This window comes from Ambystoma mexicanum, chromosome 7p (assembly GCF_040938575.1).
Source record: "Ambystoma mexicanum isolate Mex_15411 chromosome 7p, UKY_AmexF1_1, whole genome shotgun sequence".
NCBI classification, from domain to species: domain Eukaryota; kingdom Metazoa; phylum Chordata; class Amphibia; order Caudata; family Ambystomatidae; genus Ambystoma; species Ambystoma mexicanum.
Window position 1 is genome coordinate 611,336,682 of NC_090939.1, and position 27,251 is coordinate 611,363,932.

The 27,251-nt window shown below is 44.3% G+C and overlaps 1 protein-coding gene across 5 annotated transcripts in view; it reads left to right on the forward strand.

Annotated features, from left to right (window-relative positions):
• LOC138526199 (cohesin subunit SA-2-like) overlaps nucleotides 1–27,251 on the forward strand; it is a 2,217,157-nt gene that overhangs the window by 423,087 nt on the left and 1,766,819 nt on the right. For all 5 annotated transcript variants that reach the window (XR_011283519.1, XR_011283520.1, XR_011283521.1 and 2 more), the window contains exon 8: nucleotides 26,646–26,797. Coding sequence is in view for 2 of the 5 variants with exons in the window: in XM_069636632.1 (XP_069492733.1) it covers nucleotides 26,646–26,797 (152 nt within the window). In the remaining 3 variants the exon portion in view is untranslated. The remainder of the gene's footprint in view (nucleotides 1–26,645; nucleotides 26,798–27,251) is intronic.

Sequence of the window (27,251 nt, forward strand, 5' to 3'; positions counted from 1 at the left end):
CACCCATGGCGGTGCCTTCTATTTGTTGATAGAAGGTGCTTTGAAATTGGAAGAAGTTCTTAGTGAGAGCAAATTTTGTACACCACAGAATAAATCCATTGTTCACGGGTTGGCCATCCTCCCGCCTCAATAGTATTTCCTCAATCACATCAACAGTGGCTTGTTGTGGAATCATAGTATAAAGAGACTCGATGTCTAAACAGATAAGTATATATCTATATATCCCGATAGTAGAAATAGTAAAAATGGGGGTTATGTGTTAAAACCTATTTGAATCCCTGGTATATGAGGCTCTCTGTGGTCTCAGAGGTTTATAATTGTTGGGGTTTCTGTAGAGGTGGAATTGTAAGTGTACACTGTAGAAACAAACGAAAAGTTACGATAAGATGGCCATGTCGTCAGAGAAGTGCCTTGCCTACAGCGAGGATTATGTGAAAAAACTATTTGATTCCCTTTCTGTGTTGTCTACTGCAGAAGGAAACACGGCTAGCAGTGACCAATGGGATGAGTCAGTACAGTTAAGGAAACGCTTAATACGCACAGAACTACATGGTGCTATTATGCTGGAATACCTCAAGACACAGCCACTCCCTCAGGGTTTAATAGTGAGGAACGAACCACGCCTGTTCCTAGACAACAAAGAGTTCCAAATTAAGTGGAGCTATATCTCTAATAAATGCAGACGTGATTGGCTTGTGTTAATTATTGACACAGCCAATGACATTTCTCAAAAAATAGAGATAGATATCAACAAGGTCCAGGAAGAACTAATAAAAGATATGGATCTGGAAGCTTTTAAAGCCAAATTGGAGCAACATCTACAGAGTTTGATCGATTTCAAGAATGACACGACATTAGAACGAGTAAAAAGAACGAAGAAGGATGTAGCTAAGGTTCGAGCCGCTCCTAATACTAATCGGCAGTTTGTTTACCAAGTGATTTCAATTGTAAGATATATGCTTTTGCACTGGCATAGAATATGAGACCCATGATAGGACTTTTGACCGTGCATGTTCTGTTCAGTGCTAATGCTATGTATCTACTATCACTAAATGGGGCACGTTGTGTTTTTTTAGACAGCCATCTCCTGTCTTACCCACTGATAACGAGTGCTACAGTTGACTATAGACCATTTTGGGTGTTGAGGTCGATGCTTTTGAGATTGATGGTGTATTCTTACACACATTAGAGAGCCGGTTATTATCCACCTTTGGAGACTTTTCAGGTATTTCTAACTTATTTTTATATGTATACGCAGGGGAGGACTCTTATTGTGTACGCTCTGTTCAATGCTAATGCCATGAATGTACTACCACTTAAAGGGGCACGTTGTTGTTTTTCAGACAGTCCAGTCATCTCTTGTTTTACCCATTGATTATGAGTGCGTCAATGAACTATGGACCATTTTGGGTGTCGAGGTTGATGCTTTTGGTATTAATGGTGTATTTATACACATGTCTGTCTGAGAGCCGTTTACTATCCATCTTTGGAGACTTTTCAGGTATTTCAAACATGCTTTTAAATGGATTTGTGTGTACATCAGGTTTTTCAAACATGCTTTTAATGGATTTGTGTGTACTTACGGTGGTGGTTTCCATACCCCTCTCTTTAACCCCTGGTGATTCACTCACCTAACTTATGAAAAGGACCTCTATATTAGTGGTCAGGCGAACTAACTACTAGATGAATCGCAGTATAAGAAGTGGCGATAAATGGCTCTTCTTTTAATTACCTTTCTGTAATTATTTCCATCTACAAGGGTGACTTTGGAGACTCTTGTAGAATCTGTCATGGTGACGGGCTTTGTACCCCTATCACTCTTTGGGCTTAGGTCTGATTGTAGTGGTGGAGGGTGTAATTTGTTTTTAGGATGGTATAACTGGGAACTGAAGGCTTTTTCTATATTTTCAGCTTATTAATTACATCCATTGGCGGATGGTTTTTGGACCCCTACCACACAATGTTGAAGGAATTTTAAAGCAACAGAAGTGTTTTCCCCTGAGGAAAGTTCAGCCACACAAAGGCACAAAGAACTGAAACATGCTACATGTCGGGAATATATATGTTTTATGTGACACATTCGTTTTGTGATGTTGTGATATGCTGCTATATTTGTGTCCATGTATTTGTCTAGGTGTGGTTTTTTTTAATGAAAATTGAGTAATGCAATTGTATTTACTACGATTCTCTGTTGTGTGTTTTTTAGGGTCCCTTTATTTGTGCAATAAATTATATATTTTTGAATAATCTGGTTGTACTTTATCTATTTTTTTCAAGATAAAAGTACCGGTACATCATCTATACAAGTAATTGTGTTCCTAGTTTGATACCTACAACTGTTCATTTTTGTTTGGTTTTCTATCTCTTTGTTAATCATTATAAGTGTTGTGGGAAGTAATCAGTAAGGCGGCCACATGGGCTTCCCCATTGGTATTTTGCAAGCACTACTGCTTGGTCGTTAGCGCCATGTCAGATGCTGAGTTTTGACAGGCTGTCCTCAGTAGGGGCGTAGGAGACACATCAAATCTGAGGGCAATATGGGACAACTTGGGAACTTTGCAAGAGAAACATATAAACAATGGTAAGACAATGAATAAATAATAAACCAAACAGCGGTCCTTCTACGCTTTGGGATATTCGGAACGTGCAAGTGCAGTGACAAAGAAGAGGGGGGGCAGACTCAGAGGGGTAAGTGCTACAGGTTTGTTTCCCCAGCTTATAATAAAAGAAGAATTAATTAATCTCACATAAGGCCTGGGTAATTACTGTTTTGGGCTCAGTGGGGTATCATGCCACAGAGATTCTCTGATGCCATCTCTCCAGACACCCTAATGCATTAGTCCTAGAGATGCCCAGATAGATCACATCAAATCGCACAACCAGTAATATACCAGTTTCAGATGCTCTTATAGGTGCCATAGGGACACATGCTCAGATGCCATAGTTCCAGATACCCAGATGGGTGCCATTTTCCAAGACAGTCAGATGCCATAGTCACAGATGCTCAGATACTGTAGCCACAGACACTCACATAGATGTCACTGTCCCCGAGGCTCAGATGCCACAATGCCAAATAGGTGCCATAATCCCAGACACCTAGATATGTGTATTCTCATACACTGAGAGAGAAACATTAGGTGCCACAATGCATAGAAAAATTTGTGCCGGCTTCAGGTCAAAGCACTAGCGTTCCTCAGTGCCCCGTGCATCATACATACATGGATACAATGGACAGTTTTAAGACACTCTGGGCCTCATTACGACCCAGGCGGTAGGGGGTTAACCACGCCGGTAGAGCTGCCGGCGCCGTTAACTCCCTACTGCCTCATTACGAGGTCTGCTCGTGGGACCCGCTAAGGACGCCTGCGTCCTTAGCGGGTCCCACGAGCAGACCAGGATGCTAACAACGGGCCTGTTATTAACGGGCCCATTGTTAGCATCCTCCCCATTCCCATTGAGCCCTATGGGGGCTCAAATGGGAAAGGGGATGTACCGGGTCCGGGTTCCTTGAATGGGGAAATACCGGGCCCTCCAAGGTCGGAATGGCCCGGTATTTCCCCATTCAAGGAACCCGGACCCCGTACCCGGTATGGGGGTAGCCATCTGCTAAAAGCGGCATGGCTACCTCCATACTCGGAATGAGGCCCTGTGACAGCAAAATGATATCATATGCCCCGGATACCTCTTCACCTCAACCCATCCAATCTCATCATCCTGTGCCGCTATTGTATGATGCTCAAACAGAGTAGGCGTTTGCTTTGTGGCCCAGCCCTGTGACTCTGGAACTCTTCCATTTTCTACCACACACCTTATGATGAGAACACAGGCTTCCAACATGGAGGACAAACCTCAAATCTCCCACCTTTTCAACTTTTGAGGGCATGGTGTGATTTAACTTTACCTACATTTCTTTATTATAATTCACTAGTATGTAGAGTCCTCAGTATAAATACTGGTGCTGTCATGCTTCATCCACCCTAGCCGAGGTCTACCACCATGTGTTGCCCACCTGTCAATAATGGGAAGTGGCCACTTGCAAACAAATATACCAGAAATGCTTTTCATTTCCCCCCTCGTGGGCAATCTAATAAGAAATGCCAACAATCAGTATAAATACTGGTGCTGTCATGCTTCCTCCACTCTAGCCGAGGCCTACCACCATGTGTTGCCCACCTACCCGTAATGGGAAGTGGCCACTTGCAAACAAATATACCAGAAATGCTTTTCATTTCCACCCACATGGGCAATCTAATAAAAAAATGCCAAGGATGAAGTGGTGAAAAGCTGGCACTGGTGGATAGTCTGAAAAGCTTGCATTGGGAAATAGGGGATTTTCTCGCAGTTGGTCGGTAGTGTGTTGACCTTGCACTTGTTGGCTTCGTGAGAAGCTTGCACTGATCGGCGGTCTGAGAGTGTGTACTTATAAGAAGTGTGACGACTTTACTCTGGTGGGTAGTGTAAAAAGCTTTTGCTAGTATCCAGGGACGCAGCCTTGTACTTGTGGCAGGTGCTGAAAGCTTGCAGATGTGGGGGCTGGAGTGTAATAAGTTCACAGTGATGTAGAGAGCGTCACGTGTCATCCTAACCTATGACCACGCTGAACACATAGAAGATTCTGGCAGCACCACTGGAACAGGTCCACCTCTTTTGGCAAAACATCCGTAACACATATGACCCGTTCAAAGACATTTCTCAAAATACACCTCCTCATATGGACCTTTACTCCCCCAAGGCTCCCTTAAAAGCTGTGCCCCTGGGGTGGCCCCGCCACGAACCCCAACACAAAAACCTCTGGGGTCAGGAGTATGTTGATTCACATAGAACAATTGGGTTATGCGCTGACATCCATCGCTGTGCAGTGCATCATACTCCCAGAATGGCCCGGCGTCACACGCCAGGGCCCGCCATTGACATGACTTCGAGAACAGTCTCTGGTGGATGCTAATTTAATTAGGTTAGTTCTCTGTCTACATAATCCCATGGACGTCCCGCTCTCATTTAAATATTAAATGGCAGTGCCGCCGCTGTGTATTATTTGTCTTCCCTCGTGGATTTGTGTTTACAAGTAATAAATCCTCCCCATGCCAGGCGCACCTGGGAGAGGGGGGCCACTGTGTGTATGATTTATTCAGGCCAAATGCGCAGACAGATATGGTGAAAGTTAGGAAATGACTGTATCTGCCCAGCAGGGCCTGACACACATCACACACACACTATGACACTTCACTTACCTTAGGTAGCCGTAGCTCAAGTCGAGTCTCTGTCTCTCTCAATTCCTCGATAATCCGGCCCAGCTTTCTCAATCAGCACGAGCATGTGTCGCTGCCTGGCTGCTCCTCCACTTGACTTCGTCCTGGAAATACACATGCTGAGGCTGCGCAACAGTGCACTGCGCTTGGGCATGTGCAGTTTGTTCCCCGGCCCAGGCACGCTCCAAATGTGCAGGCGTGCATCACGCATCAGCGAGCAGAAGTACTTTTAGCCTGCAGACAGTCTGCAGAACTTGTACGTTTTAGCTGACGGCTGCAGCCTGCAGACGTATTTTTACATGCTGCATGATGCAACTGCAGACGGTGCAGAGACACAGTGCACTGCACTGTGCACGACAAAATACTTACATATTCTGGGGGGGGATAAATGCCATTGTATCCCCCCCACTTAAAATTGTGGGGGGGGATTTGTCCCCCCCCATGTCCTACGCCCATGGTCCTCAGGACCCTATTTCCAAAGTAGTTACTCACACTCCTCCGTAAGGGCTTTATCGGTTGTATTGACCCATACAGTGCGGAGGAAAGGGGACAGAACATAGGAGTAATTAAAAGTTACTCACTGTAGTGACTAACATACTCCTAATCCATAGTCCCCTTTCATCCTTATGAGCCTCCGTCCATACCCCAAATAAGAAGTAGGTTAGGCTAGATTACCCATATGGCGCATTCAAGGGTACTGAGGCCAGTCGCCCAAAGGCGGGGCTATAATGGCATTGGTACGCCCATGGCTGCGCCTATGCGCGTCTGTATTTTCAAGTGGAATTGCTATTTTTCTGGAGTAAAAAAGGCTCTGGTCCTGTCCCTGGGGAGGGACGCCCATACAGTATGGAGGAAAGGGGACTATTGACTAAGAGTACGTTTGTCACTACGGTGAGTAACTTTTAATTAACTTTACATGGATTATCACACAACTCCTTTCACATTCCATTGTCATTAGGATATTATCAACTTGATTCAGAAAAGTGGCGATGGTACCATTGTTCATTCTCTGCATGTATCCCCTGATAGAAGCATAAAGAGTTGTCTTCATTTGATGTCAAAATGTTTTTATAGAGAGTCAACGTTTTCCAGTTTAACAAACCCCTAAGGGATGGAAGACCCAATTTGTATCTTAGTTACATTACAGTACAATAAGTGATGAATTTGGCAGGTTTAGACCCTTCTTACAGATTAAAGATTCTATCATATTACAATTTATATTGTCAGATGAGTTTGGTATCTCTTGTCCATATAAAATCGAGGGAATTGCTTTTGTTTTATAGAAGACAATTAGAGGCAATAATGTTAACCTACGGAATTTCATATTAATCTTCTGCATTTGGGAGGCCAGCTGAGCTGCTTTAGCCTCTACTCTATTTGCCCACGAACTAAGAGATGTTCAAATATCTAAAACAAAGCCCTAATATGTGATCTGTTTAGAAGGGGAAAGAGGCTTTTTTTCTATACTCCAACTAAAGCTGTACGGTTTCATGCCGCACAAATTCCTTATGCCAGTAAGCGGTCCGCTTGCTCCAGTAGTCCATATCCACACACAGTGTACCTATACTTGTACGTATGTATATAAACTCGCTTTACCTGTATGTATGTATATATTTTCGCTGTTGTAACTAAGTTTTGCATATTCATGTAACTGCTGCGCCCTGTTACCTGAGGGTATGATCGCGCATTATAAATAATAAAACAAACAAACAAAGAAAATCTGATTACAGTGGTCTTGTTTGGATCAATGCTTAGTTCATTCAGTGTGACTTAATGTTCCATTGCTTTTAAAAAGTATTGTAAGCCTCTCTGAGTGTTATCCAATAAGATTATGTCAACTGCATATGACATCCATTGTACATGTATGCTCCCAATTCGCGGAGTGGCAAACCCCTCAGTTGACAGAGCATCGCCCAAATCTGCAAGATACGGATTAAATAGGCAGGGGACAAGAACAAAGCCCTGCCTCAGGCCTCTAAGAACTTAAAACATGTTTGTAAGGTTTCCTTGATTGAGTTTAAGCGTACCTGCAGATAAATACCCTGGTGGAGGTGCACCAGAGTCGCCAACGGATGTTCGGGAATATGCCATCCTTTTAATTTCTGCCAGAGCTTGCTTTTATTCACTGTGCCAAAGGCCTGTGAGAAATCTATAGCAGCTACATACACAAGGGCTGCTCCCTTCTCCTAAGCCTTTTCCTCCAGGCAGCTCATCAAAAATCTATTTTCCTTTCGAAAACTTGTTTGGTACTTAATATATTGTTGTCAGAGATCCACATTTCAAGCTCTTTGGGTAGAAAAGCAGCAAATATCTCGCTTTCCATGTCAATTAGTGCAATCAACCTATAGTTAAACGGACTAAGCCGATCTCCTTTCTTAGAAATAGGCACTATTACAGACCTTTTTCAAGATTCTGGAGTGGTCTTTGTTTCAATAATATTCGTAAACTGTATCCCACACAACTACACTCCGGTAATGATTTAAAAAAGGCGGAGACGGCCATTGTATTTCACAGGAAGTTAAACTTCACGCTTTATTTTATTGTTCATTTATAACGCGCTTAATACGAGCGAGTGGATCCTAAGCGCAGGATCGGGATTCAAACCTGTGTTGTGCTGCTTTGTCTTGCTTCCAAGACAAACGCGTTGCCCCTGAGCTATCTTTAAAGCCTCAACAAGAGATAGGCGAAGATATGTTATTGCTAAGGGCACAATAGGTGATAAGACTGCATCAGTGAATGCCCCCAATGTGGGACAGAGCTAGGAACCTTTATTTAAGTTGCCTGTTTTATAGCAAGGGATTGGAATTTAGTTATGGAAGGGAACTTGGATAGGTCTCATTCATCAAAATCATTAGGTATAGGAGTATTCTCACTCAAACCTAAAGAGGAATTGAAAGAAATTAGGTAAATTCATTCCTTGAGGCATTTTCACCCCAGGGAGAGGGATTACATCCACTATTCCTTTATTCACAAATCTTACTCACGCATTGACTATCTGTTTATCACCACAGCATCCCTTCATATAACCAATACAATCGACATAAGACTTAGCACTGTGTCCAACCACTCCGCAGTGGTACTCCCGATGTTCTCAACAGGCCGATAAATAGTCCAAAGTACATGGAAGTTGAATGATCTGGCGCTAAAGAACACAGTGGTGAGGGAGAATCTGAGGGACATTCTAGGAGAGTACCTGGAAAATAACATGTGCCACGATACATCAATGGGCATTTTCCAGAATGCACTGCACGCAGTAGCAAGAGGCAGCGTCATAGCCCAAAGGCTGCTCTTAATAAGATAAACAAAAAATGGAGTCTGAATTGGTGAATGAGCTAGACATTTTAGAGGGTCAATACAGACAGAAACAAGCGAGGGATACATATAAGAAATTAATGGCAAAACGAGGAGAATTAAATACTCTGAGTAGATAAAGCTACTCTTAGAATTAAACTCTTTTATGAAAAAGGGGGTAAGGAGGACAAGTTGGTAGCAAACATTAGAGCTAGAGTAAACTGAGCCTAAATCCAGAGACTAACACGTGAACAGGGAGTGGAAAGCAATGAGGAAGAACATAAGAGGAAGGCCTTCTGGTAATTCTACCAGGGTCTCTGTGCAAGTAAGGGGCTAACAAGCAGGACCAGTTAAAGGACCTGGATTTGCTCCTTCTTTCTAGCATAACGGAAGGAAATAGGGCATGGGAGGTTGGACTGGCCTTTAGTATAATAGGGCAAAGACCAAACCAAAAACAAAAAATGATAGTGTGGCCAGTTATTTTGGTCAAAGTGGGACACTTTTTTGGCCAATGTGGGCCAGTTTTCTAAGTTAATTCACCATGCGGCTAGTAGTTTTGACCAGTGTTACTGTATAATTATACTTTAAAATGCACAGTTTGCATCACAGTTTATGAAAAAACCTCCCCTTTTGCGTACTACTCAAGCAGTGTGTCAAATGAATTGCCATTTGCAACTGTGGGCCACTTTTTCATTGGTGCCGAGACCGTTTTATGCCCCATTCCGACACTGGGGTATGGTTGGACTGGTTGATAGAGAGACTGGAAATACTAGATGCAATAAAGGGGCTCAAATTGTGGAAAGCCGAGGGTCGGACAGGTTGTCTGCTGCATTCTATTAGACAATGGCCTCTGTCTTGATTGACCTCTCCTTGCTCTTTTCATTTCTTTCACGGAAGAAGGGGGCTCAATTGCACATTCGATGACGGAAGCACACATTGGCCCTCATGCCAAGTTTGCTGGCCCGGAAATAAGGGTGCCGGTAAGCTCACCGGCACCCTTGTTTCTGGACCGGTAAACAACGCGTTTGCCTGCCGTGGCTGCTGCGCCCAACAGGTCTGACCCTGCCGTGCACAGCGGCCACGGTAAGCAAAGCCGTCACGGAAGCACCAGCACCGTTAACAAAGGTGCCTGTGCTTCCATGTCCCCATTCCCATAGAGCCCTATAGGGCTCTATGGGAATGGGGATTCACAAATGTACAGGCGCCTGACTTCACGGCCGTCGGACTCGTAATGAGCCGATGGCACCGGGAAGTCAGGCACTGGTACATTTTTACGGGTCCGGCGGCAACCCGCCTGTAAGACCGGCAGGGTTACTGCCGGGCCCATAATGAGGCCCATTGATTTGTTTTAATACCAAAAACTGGGAAGCACCCTAGCAAATGTTCCTCATAAAGGCCCATCTCATTACTTAATCAGAATGCAAAAATGTATATATCAAAATTATAACCAATTGGCTAGATAATTGTATGCAGTTTCTTGTATTAAAATTGTCAGACCCTATGGAATCAGTGACTGCAGCCATGGCCAAAATGTCTTAATTTTGAGAGGTCTCTGGCTTTAAGGTCATTATAAATACATCTGAAATTCTTAATATAACAGCAAACAGAGTCACAGCTCAGTGGGTAAGACAGATAGCCCATTTATGTTGGCAGTGAAATCTGTGAAATACATGTGAATCAACATCACGCCAAAACGGGCCGCGTTGGAAAAGGCCAACTATCTGGCCTTGTTTAAGGATCTTAACAATTACCTTACCAGGTGGAACAATCTGTTTGTAACCTGGCTACGTAGGATGGCCATGATAAAAAGTAACGTGCTCTCTAGGTTGGTTTACCTTTTTCAGAATGTGCCCTTGGCCAAGCCAGCGGAGACTCTAAAAGGGGCAGTACAAGGCAGAGAATAAGTAAAAAGAGAATAATGGCGAACAGTAGCATGGGAGGGCTTTCATGCCCATATATTCTTAGCTGTTACCTAGCCTTACAAGTGAGGGCGATACCCAAATAGCTCCAGCTGAAGTCGGAAAAATATTGGGTATTCCTAGAAAAAGCAATAGCAGGACAATACCTATAGAAACAACCTTGGCTAACGAAAACACAGAGGGCGCATGGGCTCTACTGAAATATAATTACCAAAGGCACTAAGGAGGCATGGAACACCATCGCAAAGAGGGAGAAACTGCTGAGTTTCCCTTCCCCATTCACACCCTTACACAGAAATACTGAGTTCACTGCAGCACTTGGAGACAAAGGCTTTGAAAACTGGTACACAGGGAGGGGGATGCAGGAGACTGGGAGATATGTCAGTGGGGGCAACCAAATCATGTACACAATGTAAGCAGGATTTCAGTCTTTAGGAGATAGAAAGATTCCATTACCAGCAGCTAAGGCAGTGGATTAATTAACCTGGCATGAAGAAAGCAGCGCTTCACATTTGAAAAGACCTTACAAGGCTCAACAAGCATGAAGAGGCTAATTGGGAAACTATATAGCTGTATAATTGATACCTATCGAACAGGAGAGTGGCCTTACAATGGGAAATGGGTAGAATTGGGGGAATATATTCCGATCCATGTGGAAGGGGTCGAAATGTACCCAATTTAAGGAGCTACAGTTAAAACATGTGCATAGATTGTACTGCACCCCAGATAAATTATACAAGTTTAATGTACAGGCAGATAATTAATGCTGGAGAGGTTGCAGTAAAATAGGGAACCTAAAAAATATAATGGGAAGATGTCAGAAATGTGGGCCATTGTGGAAGGAAGTGGAGGATATGATCTTTGGGGCGTTGGGGATGAGATTTGTCACTACACAGGGATTTGCTGCTGCTGGCGCTCCTTACAAAGCAGGAGGTGGAGGTGTTGGGCGCTCACTCACAGGTGATACAGAATATGGCCTTGACAACGAAACTTGCCATTGCCCCGATGTGGGGCAAAAAGCACCCACGCTCCATGGGCCAATGGCTTCATTGTTACGCTCACCTGGTATCCACGGGCACGCCACGCAGCCCTGGTTGGATGATTTGCACTCTCGAACCCTCTCCCGGTCCCTTGGTAAGGCCTCTGGTTAAAGATGGGTCTTAATATTGTAAGAGGTGGATTCTCCGTCCTGCTCCTCATGGCAGGGGCACGTAGATGTCGGGGGCGAGCAGCGACCAAGTTACTTCACTGGTGCAAGCCCCCTGTGGGAATCCAGGCCTGCTGTGACTCCGTAGGTTTGCTGCTTTACAGCCTTTATATGCAGTTCTTATGTTCCTCTTAGTTTGAATAATAATGTCTTGCTTCTTTCATTTTAGGTATGGAAAGGTATTTTGGTGTTGTCATGCAGTTTGAAGATGAGCATGGGCCGGTAGGTGAAAGCGCGGTGTGCGCGATGCTGTCCGGTGAGTAATGCGCGATGCGCGGCGCTGTTTCGCCTTTTATGTTGCTAACCTGTGTCTTTTTTCTCCTTGCAGGTTGCGATGTTCCTCGCCGAGCGCCGTAATGTTCCAGCACTGATACTGACCAGAAGATGACTACCCAGGTAAGAATTGTGTGGCTTTCTTCATTCGGGAGGAAACGTGAGTAAACGCTTACTAATGCTTCAAAAAAAGGTGGCAGGCGCTCCTCTCCAGAAGGAACATGGCATGATAACCAGTTCTGAGATGAGAGTTTGCAGCACACGCTTTTTGCTCACTGTACCTTTCACAGATGGGAAATATCCATTTGCATATCAGTCTTTGTCCCACCCACATGGGCAGTCCAGCACTGAAATGCTATGGCAATTCCTCTCTGAACAAGAGTACCAACAGCAACCCCATACACGTGTTTCAGCCTTGTTGGGCCTCATCAGTGAGGTGAAGCTGCGCCTCTCTGAGCACAGTGAGCAGGGAGTCCACGTCTGGTTGCCCCCAGGTAACTCAGGGTGACCAACCCCAAGTTCCTTGCAAATATTTTAAAAAAGGCAATGGGAAAAAGTGGCGATGGAAAAGCTAACCGCACACATCAGAGACACCACACACAAATTTGACTCAAAATGGAACTCACTAATACATCATCTGAGCTCCACAGCTCTGCCGTACGCCCGACCAAGGAACTTACGCACGCTATTCCAGATGACCTGACAAAATTTGGCAAACACGATTGATGATGAACGTTGGACAGTCAAATGTTTTTGAATTATAACTTACCCCTGAGTGGTGCTGAATTGTGCTGGGGTGTGATGGGAAAGCGGATGGGGGACACAGTTGGGAGGGGACAACAATAGTACTACATGTATAAGCACAGTCGTTGGCTGAAACGGATATGTTTCATATACATTTGTTTAAAAAAATAGGCCTTACTCTAAAATCTTCATTTCAATAAGGGTTGCCTACCAAATATCTTTCCCCAGGACTGGCTAGACTGTATGTCACTGATACTGGAGTCATCCCAAAAATAGTAATCATGTGTGACTAATGAACAGATAATCACACCAAAAGACTTGTCTGTGAATTCTTATCGCACATGAAAAAGACTGGCTTGCTTTAATAATAGAAGAAGCGGGGGGGGGCTTGAGTACAGAGCACAAAAAGGCCCCCTAGCCTGGGAGCTCCAAAGCACCTGAGTCGTCTGTTAAAATATCAGTTTTTAAGCAACAACGCACAAAGGTGTTAGAATGAAAAATGCCCACAAGATACATGGATTCAAATATACAGACAAGAGTGCCGGAGCTGTGATTAGGGGCAAGTTGGCGCCAGCTTTTCTTTTGCCCGGGTCACTGTGGTGAAGTAGGTGGCGAAGAGGGGGAAACCCTTTGAGCTTCAGACAGGGGGCACACTGCTCAGCCTTCGCCACAACGTATCTGTAAGACAAGAGGGTTGGAAACCAGCAAGGGTAGTGCCCGTGGCAGTGACATTGAGAAGTGGCCCCAGTGCATGGACACTTGCTCAAGAGTCCTTAACTCCCCATGAATTGACCGAACTAGTGCAAAAGCGCAGCAAGGATTTACTGAGATGAAGGGTGAAGGTACCTCAAATAACCGTCTGTGGAGAGGTAGGAGAAGCAGCTAAAATAATCCCAGGTGAAGTGAGAAGCCAGCGAGACGACAGTGCTCCCTCAGAAACAACGTGCAGTGAGTAGGACTTTTCAAACCCCCAAAAAGCTCGACTTCAGAGACACCCACTTCCACCAGAAAATAAATCGGTACTCCAGACAATTTTGAATAAGCCCGAAGGAAGGTAAGCCATAGAGATGGGAAAGGAAAAGCCTCCCAAAGCGAGCCAAAGTTAAATTGACAAGTACATTATAGAAATGCTGGACAGAAAAGCTACACTAGAAACTGAGTTGAACCCCAATGTACCACGGACAGACCGGTCGGTTAGTGACCAGAAAATCACTGGTAGGAGAAGCATGAGGGGGAATCTAAAATAAAACATGCCTCTCGCCAACCCGGAAGATGAGAATAGTGGATACAGGGTATCCAAAAAAGGGGTCAGGGAGGGTATGACCAATGCCCCTCCACCCCCAGTAACAAAGCAGCTTAACAATTTAAATGGTTACCCCTGACACTAGGATTGGAGGCAAGGGGGGCAAAAACCTTTCAGGACTCCAAGGCTTGAAGGTACTGGGATGGAGGCCAGACCAGGAGTAATGAATACCAAGCACTTTGTAAGGTAACAAGAGAGATCACTATGTATATGAGGGATAGGCAATCTCCTATAAGGGCACACCCAGTGGGAAGGGGGAATTAAGAGAAAAGGAAAGCTCACAAGGGCAAGGTGGGATGGGGAGGGTACTAGCATAGAAGAGGGAGGACAAGGGGGTCTTCAATAAGGACGTTAATTCAATAGTTCACCTGCTTCATTGAGATGAACAGATATTTCAAAGTTAGAAGTATGGGGTGGGGAAGGGAGCAAGGATGGCTCAAAGGAATGCAGTACAGTTAATCTGGTTACTGCTAACGGCTCTATTTTGCAGGGTAGGACAGTCAGCCACCAAGATAATACTGTGGTCTCATAGCCCACTGAGAATGGGGGCACGAAATTCCTTTACAGTGCTCACACAGCACCATGGCGAATAAACCTATAATTAAGTGCCTGTACAGCAACGTCAACAGTCTAAATGAGAAAATAAAAAGAAGTGCTGTTTTCTAGTTCATGAGATGCCACAAACCGGATGTGATCCGGTCCTCCTCCAGGACACACACCTAGTGGGAGAATCGTGTATCCCAGTTTTTGCGCCTTTCAAGCCTCTACTTAAGGACTCTAGGCAAGCTCCAGGGATGCAGCATTAAGTAGGCTTCTGGTCACGTGACTAGGCCCTGCCATTACACTCCAGTTTTTGCACCTTCCAAGTCTCTATTTAAGGACTCTAGGCCAGCTCCAGGCAGACAGCACTGAGTAGGCTGCTGGTCACGTGACCAGACCCTGCCACTCAGTTGCTGCGCCCACCTCCAGTTTTCGCCTCCTTCCAAGCCTCTACTTAAGGACTCAAGGCCCGCTCCAGGCTGTCAGCACTTTATACTTTATGATCACAACAAGGACGAATTGGGGAACATCCCACTATTAACTGCAACATCAATAGGTTTCATTGCAGTACCGTTTGACTAGCAGAAACGGGTTATAGTAAACACGTGTGACGGGACTTGCATACAATTTTAGGTTACAAGTTTTCAGAAATGAGTATAGCGGTAGAACATGAAGGATGAACAAAATTGCATCCAGTCCAAATGCATCTGTGTATTTTTTACTTTTGTATTGACGATTATTGTATAGAGTTTAGTATCGATATGTATAGCAAATGAGATGGAATTAATTATGTTCAGCAACAATGACATGGCAACAGTTATATGGATGCAATTGCACTGTTTTTATGAAATAAATCTCTTAATTATGTATTAAGATTATTGCAGTTGATTTGGTAACAGCACAGGTCCTTAGTAGTGAACTAGCCACGAGGAACTCCTACTTAGGCATTCATAACCTATTTATAGGCATGCATAATATTGAAATTATATCTTCTATATAAATTCAACATAGTAAGTTATACATACACTGAACTAGTGTGGTTTGTTGAGACAGCACTGAGGAGTCATGGGACCAGGCCCTGCCACTCAGCTGCTCTACCCACCACCTATTTAATCAGTCCTCCTTAGTCCTGATCGCCGGCATCCTGGGCAAAGGACTGGTGAAGATAAGGACCTCACCTGTTTGTGTCTGTTTGGGCCTAATAGCGCCAGGGGCCTAATCAGCTATCCTGTATTTCACCTACAAACTTATAACTACTACTGCTATTCACCAAAAGACATTGCAAATTAATCCTAACATAATATATATTATTGCACTATATTTAACTACATTCCATCTAATGTGATGTATGTCTCATGGTCATGAAGTCAGGGGCACAGGCATGCAGGGGTCGCATGCAAAGCAGACCTGGGTGGATACTGTCCTGGCGCCTTTGGTGCGAGGCTCATGAACAAAAGTAAACAAGAACATCTATTTAACACCAAAAAGCTTTTATTATGGACATAGCACTTGATGCATTAACCCTGAACCTTCCATCCATTAAGCCTGATGCATTAATCTTGAACATTCCATCCATTAAGCAGCCCCAAGTGTATTCTTGGATGTAGCTGCTAATGGATTGCCTTTGCACGTGCTCACTCTCTAGGAGTGGCAGGGTGTGGCTGGTAAGCCGGCCCTAATGAGCGTGCCCACAATCTCAGCTCTATAAAATGCCCCGATCCTCACGACAGGCGATTTGCGTTATTCTGCACTTGCAAGCAGCGTAACGCTCACCGTCGCCTGAGGTCAGACTTACCTTTGAAGATCCTGCTTCCTGGACATCCTGCTTCCTGCCAGCATACTTACCAATTTCGGGAAGCTGTTCTTACCTGTACATCTCTTCAGCGAACCAAGTATTCATCTTTACATTTTCCGGAATGCTGAAATCTTCATCTTGGCACCTCAGCACGACACGCTCCATCGTCGACAGCAGCGCCTGCAAGGAAAAACAGAAGACAAGGTTAGACATCGAAAAAACAGTCCGTTTAAGGTTGCGCTTTCCATACTTTGCGCTTTTCCTTAAACCATCTCTTATCTGCTGTCGAACATTGCGGTAGCATCCATCTTCCATCTGGCCGCGTCTCGCGTCTCACGTCTCACGTCTCACAGCTGCATTAAGACCGCATTTCCATTTAAGGGAAGAAAACAGAAGAGAGAAATTATTGCGGGCATAAATAGGAGCAACATATAAAGACATTAAGCAGAATGAACAGCATCACAAGAGCTCAAGAAAGACTTACCAATCATAAGGAGAAACATATTCGCAGCTGGACTGGACTTATCCTTATCAGGGATCAGTGAAGGAACTAGATCCCATTTGATGTGCCCCTGCCAGAAGTAGCAGGACGGAGAGCTTATCTTCCATAATTCACAGGTGAGCTTTATGGGCCGGCGTATGCTCACAGAAACCGTACTTTGGGGTGAAGGGTTTGAGAGGTACAACAATCACAGATTGGCACACTCACAAACTCTTAGCTCCACAACTCCAGAACTTGATTTACCTATTTGACTGGAAAGTTTACGGACCTTAAGACCGAACTTGGGAACCCAGTGAACACATCCATGCTCCATGTTTAATCAGACAGTTCCATCGCAATAATCCCAACAAACCAGAACCACCCTTGAGAGGGGCCTTGAGGGGGAGTGCTGTCATGGTCATGAAGTCAGGGGCACAGGCATGCAGGGGTCGCATGCACAGGAGACCGGGGTGGACACTGGCTCAAGAACAAAAGTAAACAAGAACATCCATTTAACACCAAAAAGCTTTTATTATGGACACAGCACTTCAGATGCATTAACCTTGAACATTCCATCCATTAAGCAGCCCCAAGTGTATTCTTGGGTGTGGCTGCTAATGGATTGCCTTCGCACATGCTCACTTTCTAGGAGTGGCAGGGTGTGGCTGGTAAGCCGGCCCTAATGGGCATGCCCACGATCTCAGCTATATAAGCTGCCCCGATCCTCAAGACAGACGCTTCGCGTTATTCTGCACTTTCAAGCAGCGTAACGCTCACCGTCATGAGGTCAGACTTACCTTCAAAGATCCTGCTTCCTGGACATCCTGCTTCCTACCAGCATACTTACCAATTTCGGGAATCTGTTCTTACCTGTACATCTCTTCGGCGAATCAAGTATTCATCTTTACACTTTCCGGAACGCTGAAATCTTCATCTTGGCACCGCAGCACGACACGCTCCATTGTCGACAGCAGCGCTTGCAAGGAAAAACAGAAGACAAGGTTAGACATCGAAAAAACAGTCTGTTTAAGGTTGCGCTTCGCCATACTTCACGCTTTTCCTTAAACCATCACTTACCTGCTGTCGAACATTGCGGTAGCATCCATCTTCTATCTGGCCGCGTCTCGCATCTCACAGCTGCATTGAGGCCGCATTTCCATCTAAGGGAAGAAAATAGAAGAGCAGCATTATTACGGGCATACATAGGAACAACAAATAAAGACAATAAACAGAACGAACAGCATCACAAGATCTCAAGAAAGACTTACCAATCTTAAGGAGAAGCATAGTTGCAGCTGGACTGGACTAATTCTTATCAGGGACCAGTGAAGGAACTAGATCCCCTTCGACGCACCCCTGCCAGAAGTAGCAGGACGGAGATCTTATCTTCCATAATTCACAGGTGAGCTTTATGGGCCGGCGTATGCTCACAGAAACCGTACTTTGGGTTGAAGGGTTCGAGAGGCACAATAATCACAGATTGGCGCACTCACACACTCTTCTCTCTAAGCAGGAGCAGTATCACCACGTACCACCGCTCACAGCTTTTCTACTGAGGGAGAGGCCTGAAGGGGGTGATTCAAGTTCAGGGAGGGCTGCAACTGTGCCCCAACGTCTCTGCAGAGACCAGGTGAGCGTAACAGTATGAACTCGTAGTTATTATTCTACAACCACAGTAATCGCCCTGTGACCTCTACCATCTTAATCACGTGTTAATCAACCGCATTGTTTTAGCTAAAGTACATTTCTTTAAAGACTCTTTATTTACTCAAAATATGTTTTAATTTGGAAATATACAGACAAACAATTCAACACAAATAAATCCAAAAGTAAAATTTAAATTAGACATACAAACAGTAAAACCACTAAAACAAATAACAAGTGGCAAAAGACTTATTTTTATCAGTCACCAGATCCTCAATTGCGCCCTCACTATCTAACTTGCAGAGGGGGGTTATGACTTTTCAATGGGATCTGTCAAAGCAGGGTCTTTGTAAGTCTTCGGGTAACCTAATATTCCTGTCCGGCCTTGCTGACAAATGTGCTGCTAACTTCATAGGCCATACTTTTCGGCGGATTGAGCTGGTATCTCCGCCTACTTCAAGACCAACATAATGTTCCCTGGAAAAATACATTTGCTGCACATTAAATTACGCAGGGAGGGCAGGTCCATTCGGGATTCTGGGAGATATAATGGACTTATGGACCTTGTTGTGTTGAGATTAGCCACACTGATGGTACCTGTATTAGTGCCCCCAGCTCCTGATGGGAAGATAGGTTTTTTGCATACTATCCGCTACTAGAGGGGTGGCTAGCACTCACAGGCAGACTATCATACAGGTAGCCCTCCCGCACCACTTGGGAGTGTGTTTGTCACATTTATTTACGTGATGTTATGACAAGGCGAATGAAATATCATTGAGCCTAACACCTGCTGTCTTTTCTAATGCGATTGGGGCAATCCAGAAAGGAACCACCATTGTTCCCATATGCATTACAAGCCATTCTAAGATGGCGACCTTACATGCACTCAGTCGAAAAAGCTTTTATGATTAACGTATCGCTGATGTGCTTACGGCGGCAGTCGCATATAACCAACATTCAAGGTTACCCACCTCTAACGCTGACCGGTGAATGCAGCCAGTGGGTAAATGTGTTTTGTACGAACAATGGATGAAAACTGTTAGCCAATAAAGTATACGTTTTTGCCTTGCATACTGTAAGGAAGGCATGATATCGAACAGTAAGACAGACACAAGTAATCACAGTTCAAGGGTGTTTATTGAACTGGGGTTGATAAAACACCTATCCAATCCTGAATCTAAAATGGGAGCACTCTACGACCATCAAATAATAACGCAGTCCTAGTCACGTCTGTCAAAATAAAAGGGGCTATACTAATAAACCTATTGCCAATCCTTACTTCTGAATACAAATAGTGTGGGAAACAATGTTATGCAAAAGAAAAGTGTTCAAGAAATGATATGTCAGGATATTGAAGCTGTTGGCTCCCTTCCCCACGATTTCAGCAGCACGGGATAAGGCGGCACACTTAGCACACTGTCTGGCTTCTCTAGCACGGGGATGCAGTTCAAAACCTCAACATCAGGGCCTTCTGTGCCAAAGTCTCTTTGCCATTCAAAGTCTGTTATTTCAGAGGGCCTTATGCGACAGAACAAACACTAAAGTTCCTTTTGTCTCAGGATTTCACATGTACAACTTCTCGCGTGATTTACTGTTCACCCCGGGTCCCCATCTGCGTGTTCAGACCCACTTTAATACAAAACCTTCAATTAGTCTCCCTCTGCTGGGCTCAGCCCAAATGTAATTACTTTTCCAAACTTGCTTTACTTTATCAAAATTGAAGACTTTCAACTGTGCGCAGGACTTTTGCTCGACCCGTCGCAGGACCACTTTAATTCACAATTCCTTGTTCTTTTCTTCAAAGAACCCATTTTTAACTTTCACTTCTGCCACTTCTCAGCTGGATACCTTACAGAGGCTTTCGATTAAGCACCCACGCGGTGCCGGACCACTCTGTCGAAGGTATCGTATCTTGCTTTTAAAGTTCAATCACTCATCAGCAGTTCAACTTTACTTGCGTCTTTTATCACACCCGTTTTAACAATGTTCGTTCCAGCACTCGCCATACAATGTTGCTGCTTGCAACCTTGGCTTCAACACAGACCGGTCTTGTATCGGTCTCCCCAACTCACCGGCTGTACTGATTCACTGACGCTGCTTTGTTCTTGGAGCCAAGGAAGGGACCTGCTGCTTCTCCCTGCCTTGATTGTTGATGCGGGAGGGCCCGGGTATCTCTGACACACAATGCAGATTCCTTAGCCTGGTTTCCTGCTCTTATGCTTTCTAATCTCGAGTTCTCTTTAAAGTAACGGTTCCTTGTTGGAAAGGACAAGGGAATTTCCTTCCTGTTTTGCAGTCTTTCTTCTCTCATTCAGCTGCCGCCTCGAAGCTGCTGTTTCCTTGTGTGCTTTGCCTCGCTCAGAGTGTGCTCTCGCGCTATGCCTTTTATCCGTCTGGGGAAGTGTAATGGAAGTCAGGTGTGCGTGATGTTCAGTAATTGCCTGACCTCACCTGACCATTGTATTGGGACACGTTGGGTATACTGCTCAGGTGTTAGCTTGTGTTTTCCCATATGGGGCTGTGAGTGTGAAAGTGTTTGTGTTGTAAAAGGGGGACAGGGGCGTATAGCTCCTAAGTATCCTGATGGGATGGGGTAAAGGTATTACAGGGAAGGGGATACCGGGTCTCACCATCCAACGTCCCACTCCCGAAGACCCCTCACCCAGGTGATCCTCCCACACTGGTTCCCCGCCCAGGAACTGGATCTAAAAGCGATGGCTGTGTCCTGGCCACCTGGATGACAGATCCGCAGGGTCGAGTGGGTAAGACACTTTCTAGTTTTTCACAGCAGGGACCCCTCTATTGGGTTAGGGAAAGTGAGGTGTTTTTCAACCCCCTATTTATTTTGAATAAATGGCAAATCTTGAGAAAACTTTACCTTTGTGTTCGTCTTGCATTGCTGACCCCTCACAGAGTGCACATCAGAATCACCTGGGGGAGTTAGGTTATAGGTTCTGATGTTCTAAGGTGACACAGCCACTCTGACTAAATACATGTCTTTGCCCAGGGAACATTGTGTTGGTCCTGAAGAAGGCGGAGTTACCAGCTCAATCTGCGGAAAACCTACGGCCTATGAAGTTAGCATCACATTTGTCTGCAAGGCCCGACAGGAATATTGGGTTACACGAAGGTTTACGTAGACCCTTGTTTGAAAGATCCCATTGAAAAGTCATAACCTCCGCTCTGCTAGTTAGTCAGGGCCCAATTGAGATATCTGGTGGCAAATGAAAATAAGTCTTTTGACACTTGTTGTTTGTTTTAGTGGTTTTACTGTTTTTATGTCTAATTGAAATTTTACTTTTTTAATTTTTTTTCTATGATGAATTGTTTGTATATTTTCAAATTAAAGCATATTTTGAGTACATCAAGAGTGTCTAAAAAATTGTACTCTAGCTAAAACAATGCGGTTGATTGACACGTGATTAAGGTGGTAGAGACCACAGGGTGATTAAGTAGACATCATTACTGTGGTTGTAGAATAATTACTAAGAATTCATACATCACATCCAAAGCAATGTAGTTAAACATAGTGCAAATAATATATATATTATGTTAAGAAACATTCCTGGTGGGAAAACTATTTGTTTTGTTGCATTTTCCTCAGTCACAGCCAGAGTTGGTCTCAGCCCTTGAGTATGATCATTCACCAAAAGACATCACCATGTGTCTCCTTCCTCCACAGCCTATCCCCACTCTCACTAGGGTTCGAAGGGCAGCCCCGGCAAGCTACCCTAGCAAACCTCATCAATATTGCCCTTGCCCCCATCTAACACCCACAGATAACATGCATATGTACTCTCATGTTGATAAATGCTTGCTCAGCAATTGCTCACGCTGAAGAGATCACTGACCTCATCTCGTACAGCAACCTTGATGCCCTGTTCATCATTGAAATATGGTTTACCCCATCCTCCTAACCAAGGCTACTGCATCCTACATGCTGGCCGGTCAGGAAGGGCAGGAGGCGGGGTGGCAATCATACACAGGAGTGAAGACCATGCTCCATCATCCCCTCTTCCAGAACAATCTCATTTGAATCAATTGCCTGCTGGATCACTCTATCGAACAAGGGATCCACCATCTTCCATCTCATCTACAGACCACCTCACAGGAATGAGTCTTTCATTGCAGACATCTCTAACATACTCTCATCTGCCAAAGGAGCACATTCTAATGTCTTTCTCTGTGATTCTAACGTCCCTGAGTCACAAGCTGGCAACCATACTCAAAGCACGCTTTTCGCACTGACCCCTTCCATGGACCTTAAGCATATTGTATTCTTCCCCAGGAACAACAAAGGCAACACCCTAGACTTAGTCTTCACATCATCCCCCTGCATCACCTCTGCAGACCTTATGCCACTTGACTGATCTTACCACACTGCCATCACTGTATCGGTCACCCACTCGACTACAGCTAACAAAGGTCAAGCCTCAATGCAGCTAATTCAAAACCTTTCTGGTCTATAAACTAGAAGCAAACATTGCAGACTTCCCCAACACAGTGAATACCTCAGGCCTCCTGGAATTATTCAGCAAATCTGCTATGAAAATGGTGGACACTCATGTCCCACCCCTAAAATCCAGCCGGGCTAAAACCAAAGCATCCGCCCCATGGTACACCCCCCGAGCTAGCCTCCAACAAACGCTCAATCAGAGCCATAGAGAAACAGTGGTTCAAAAACCACAGAAGGATCATTCTCGACACCCTCAAGACTGGTCTCATATGACCTCTTTTGAAAAGCACAACCGTAGATCCAGACGACCTGGCCAACTACAGACCCATTACGAACCTCCCGTTTATTGGCAACATCTTGAAAAAATAGTTGCTACACAACTACTCACCAGAATCAAACAATTCCACCTCCTAGATGACTATCGGTCAGGGCTCCGCTCTAAGTGTAGCATTGAGACGGCCACCATCCAGGTGGTGGATGATGCTCTCCAAATCATGGTTAAGGGCTACTAAACCTCCTCATCCTTGTTGACCTCTCGGCTGCATTCAACACCATCGACTACTGCATCCCTCTCTTCTTCTTTGCTGATAAGATGGGATTCTCTGGCACTGTCCTGAATTGGTTTACCTCCTCCCTCTCTGGCCCACACCAGGCTATCCAGATAAACTTGTTGCGTTTTAACTAACTCCATGTCTTCTGCTGAGTCCCCCCCAATGCTTCATCCTCTCACCAATCCTTTTTAACCTTTACATGGAGCCTCTGGGCACTCTCCTCAAAGATCTCAGTATAGCCATCCACCAAGACACAGACAATACTCAGTTGTACATGAGAGTAAATAGCATGCAGGATATCATTTGTCTCTGCGATTATGTAGCCATAATCCAGTCCTGGATGTCGACTGTCTACCTCAAACAAAACCCATGCAAGACTGAATTCGTGCCTATTGGTCCGCCCGCTAAAAAACACTTTTCCAACTATGGCTCAATGATATGTGCCTAGAAGGATTTGATCCACAACTTTCAGACTCAACAAAATCCTTAGGCTTCACCATTGACAGCAGCCCATCCTTCCAGAAACACATAACCAAGAAGGCCCAAATAGGCTGACTCAGACTCACTATCCTTTACAAAATCCAATGCTCTCCTGACAGGGCTCCCAGCTGCTCACTTGGCTGCCCTAAAAGCAGTTCACCACGCTGCAGCGCGTCTTATTACAGGAGCACAGAAATGTTACCGAATTACCCCAATCCTACGCAAAGTACATTGGCTTCCACTCCAAGGCAGGATACTGTTCTAGTCTGTGCATGTATCATCTACAAGGCAGTAATAAGTAGCACACCAGCGTACCTGGTGGCTAACCTCCACATATCTGGGGCTGGACCTATTGGGTGTATAAGGGTCAGTCCACCAGAATACATTATTGCCTAAGGTTCAGGGATAAGAAAAAGGAATGCTGCATGTGAGAAAGAGCCAAGGTACGCTGACTCATCTAAATGTTTTAGGAGAAGGGCAGGAATGGAGGTGGGGAAATAGGGCCTGGGAAGATATAGTCCTGCACTGCAAAGATATCAGTTATTCATTGTGGTTTGTAATATCATGTTATTTCTGAAAATCCAACAAAGAGTTTATTTAAAAAAAGAATTAAGAACCAACCCATAATGGCGATCATACTCTCGACTTTAACCTTATCCACATTGTCACATGACAGACCCACAAACCACCCTGGAATTGTGGTATTATCATTGGATATATATCCCCTTGCCCAGGGCCTACCAAATAAGAAAAGTGTCTTGCTCAAACCCCCTCATCCTCTGCAGACATCTAAATAGTCTGAAACATTTGCTATTATCTCCTGCAACACATACTGGGTCCCCAGATACAACCCTCAACATATTCCAGAAAGAAATCATCAGAACACGCAAACCTTTAGCATGCACTAACAAAATGCACTCAAAACCTGCAGATAAACTTAACAATAAAACGGTCAATGAAAAATTAGAGTTCATGAAGAGAATAAGCTAGAGAGTAGAAATAACATGGTGAAAAACTCGTAACAAAGTAGACAAATTTGCATGCTACAGGCATTAATAAATACATCTGATGCTATTTCACGTGCAAAAACGTCTTAGTAACAAACACAAATAATGGAGACTACAAATTATTCTATATTTTCATGGAAATCACAACCCAAAAGGGTCTAAAAATCCAATCCAAAATCCTCTGAAACCTTTACCACCAACGAGCTAGCTGTCTTCTTCATGAAGAAAATGTAAGAGTATGGGCAATAACTAGCTCCTAGATGCCTAAGGGTTTTGTTCGCTGAAATAAATAAATGACAGCCACACTTCTATCTGAAGAAACTCAATATCCCTACACTCGCCACGTTCCACAAATTAACAAATGAGGACATTATTAGAATTGCATCCAAACTGAAAGCATCAGGTGCTCAAAAAGACCGCTGCCCAGACTCATTCTTGAAAAATCGATACACAGAGTATCCTTGTGCAATGCATCTCTATTCATAGGTAGCGTTCCTCCCACACTGAAAAATAGCATAACTCCCCCCTACCTTGTAAAAAAAAAAACAAAAAAAAAAGCCAGCCCCACTGCATTCACCACCTACTGCCCCACAGCCAACCTACCATACAACAAAAATCTTTGGTAACGTGGTAGTCTCCCAATTTGAGAAATACCTGCAAGGAGAAACACTACTTCACAACTGCCAATCTGGATTTAGACCTGCTATGGGCACTGAGACCACCCTGGTTAATATTAGAGAAAATCTACTCCAAGCCCTTAATATCAATCTCCCACTGGCTTGATGCCATTTGACTTGTCGGCAGCCTATCACACTTTCAGCCATCTTTGCTTACTCTGTTGCCTTCAAGAACATTTCTAGTGGGCCCAGGGTTTAGGCTGCCTCCCAAACCCATCCGGCTGGTAAAGAACCAGGGGGTCATGCTTACTCATGATGCTGTGAATACAGTTAGCAGAAAGACTTGCAGCTCTACCTCTTAAAAACATGATTCCCCGTGAGGAATTCTCAAGAGAAAAGAACTCCGAAGCACACATACTACCACACCTGGACTTTTGCAATAGCATGATGACCGGCGCATCCAACTACTTGATCATAAACGTTAGACTCATCCACAACCCTGCTACCAGACTGATCAGCAAGGTGAAAATATGATGCTAAACATCCTGACCCTGAAATCTCCTTAATGGCTCCCAGTGGAAATTAGTCTCTCCCTCAAAATCCTGAGGCTAGCCCACACATCTTTTTTGCAATACACCCCTGACTCCTTGAATGGATGAACATCTCAGCCCTTAATCACCTCCAAGATCTGTAAGAGCTGGTAACAAGGAGGTTCTCATTAGCAGCAAAAGATAGAAGAAATCCCTCATTGGAGTGGAAAAACTGGCCAACAAAGCCCCTACTTCTGCAATGATCTACCTTTGTGACGCTGACAACAGCAGAATTACAAAAAAATCAAAAGATAACCACAGGTTTGGCTACTTGGCAATCAAATGAAATACCAAACCACTCCCCCATTTCCTGCTGTTATAATTCCCCTGCTTTCTTATTGTTCTCTGGTACACTTTCGTCCACTTAACCTTTTCATTTATTTAAGTGTGAAATTGTTTTCAAGAAATCATTAGTATGAGAGAAGTAGAGCCAATTAATCTGACAAACATCTTGTGTGCAGAAGGTTCTAATTCTATTGTTTTTTTGTGATATTCCAGCTTTGAAACTTCTGACTGCACTGGTGAGCACAACTTTAAACCTGCATACAAGCATGGATAACAACCAAAGACTATATGAGGTGGAGAAAAACAGACTGGCCGCAAAGAAGAACAGCCACAAACTTGATCATCTTAAGAAGAAACAGGAAGAGGTCTGTGTAAAATATTTATTAAAATAAAACATATTCAACAGCATTGTTTAAAGTGTTTGGTTCACTGTCCAGCCCTGCAGATAGAGCTCCGATAACCACTGAATATCTTCACACCTGCAGATGACTTTAAACATTCCATCCAGGTAGATTGATTTTTTGGGGATGGGGAATGTAAGCATTGAAAAATGTATGCGCTGTGCTGTCCTCTTATAGAACCTGAGGATCCTGTATTGTAATGCAACACACTTGCAGGATTTAAATAGCACTTCGTTCTGGACTAGTAAGTAATGTGAAAATAAATAGAAAACTTAATTGTGCAACATTCTGCAAGCATGACTTCTGTTACACTAAGCTTTCTCCAGTCCTAAAGTGTGGTAACAGAAGCCGGTTTGAGGCCTGAACACAACACTGGTTGATCCTACCTGTATTTATATGAAAGTAGCATCCGTGTCAC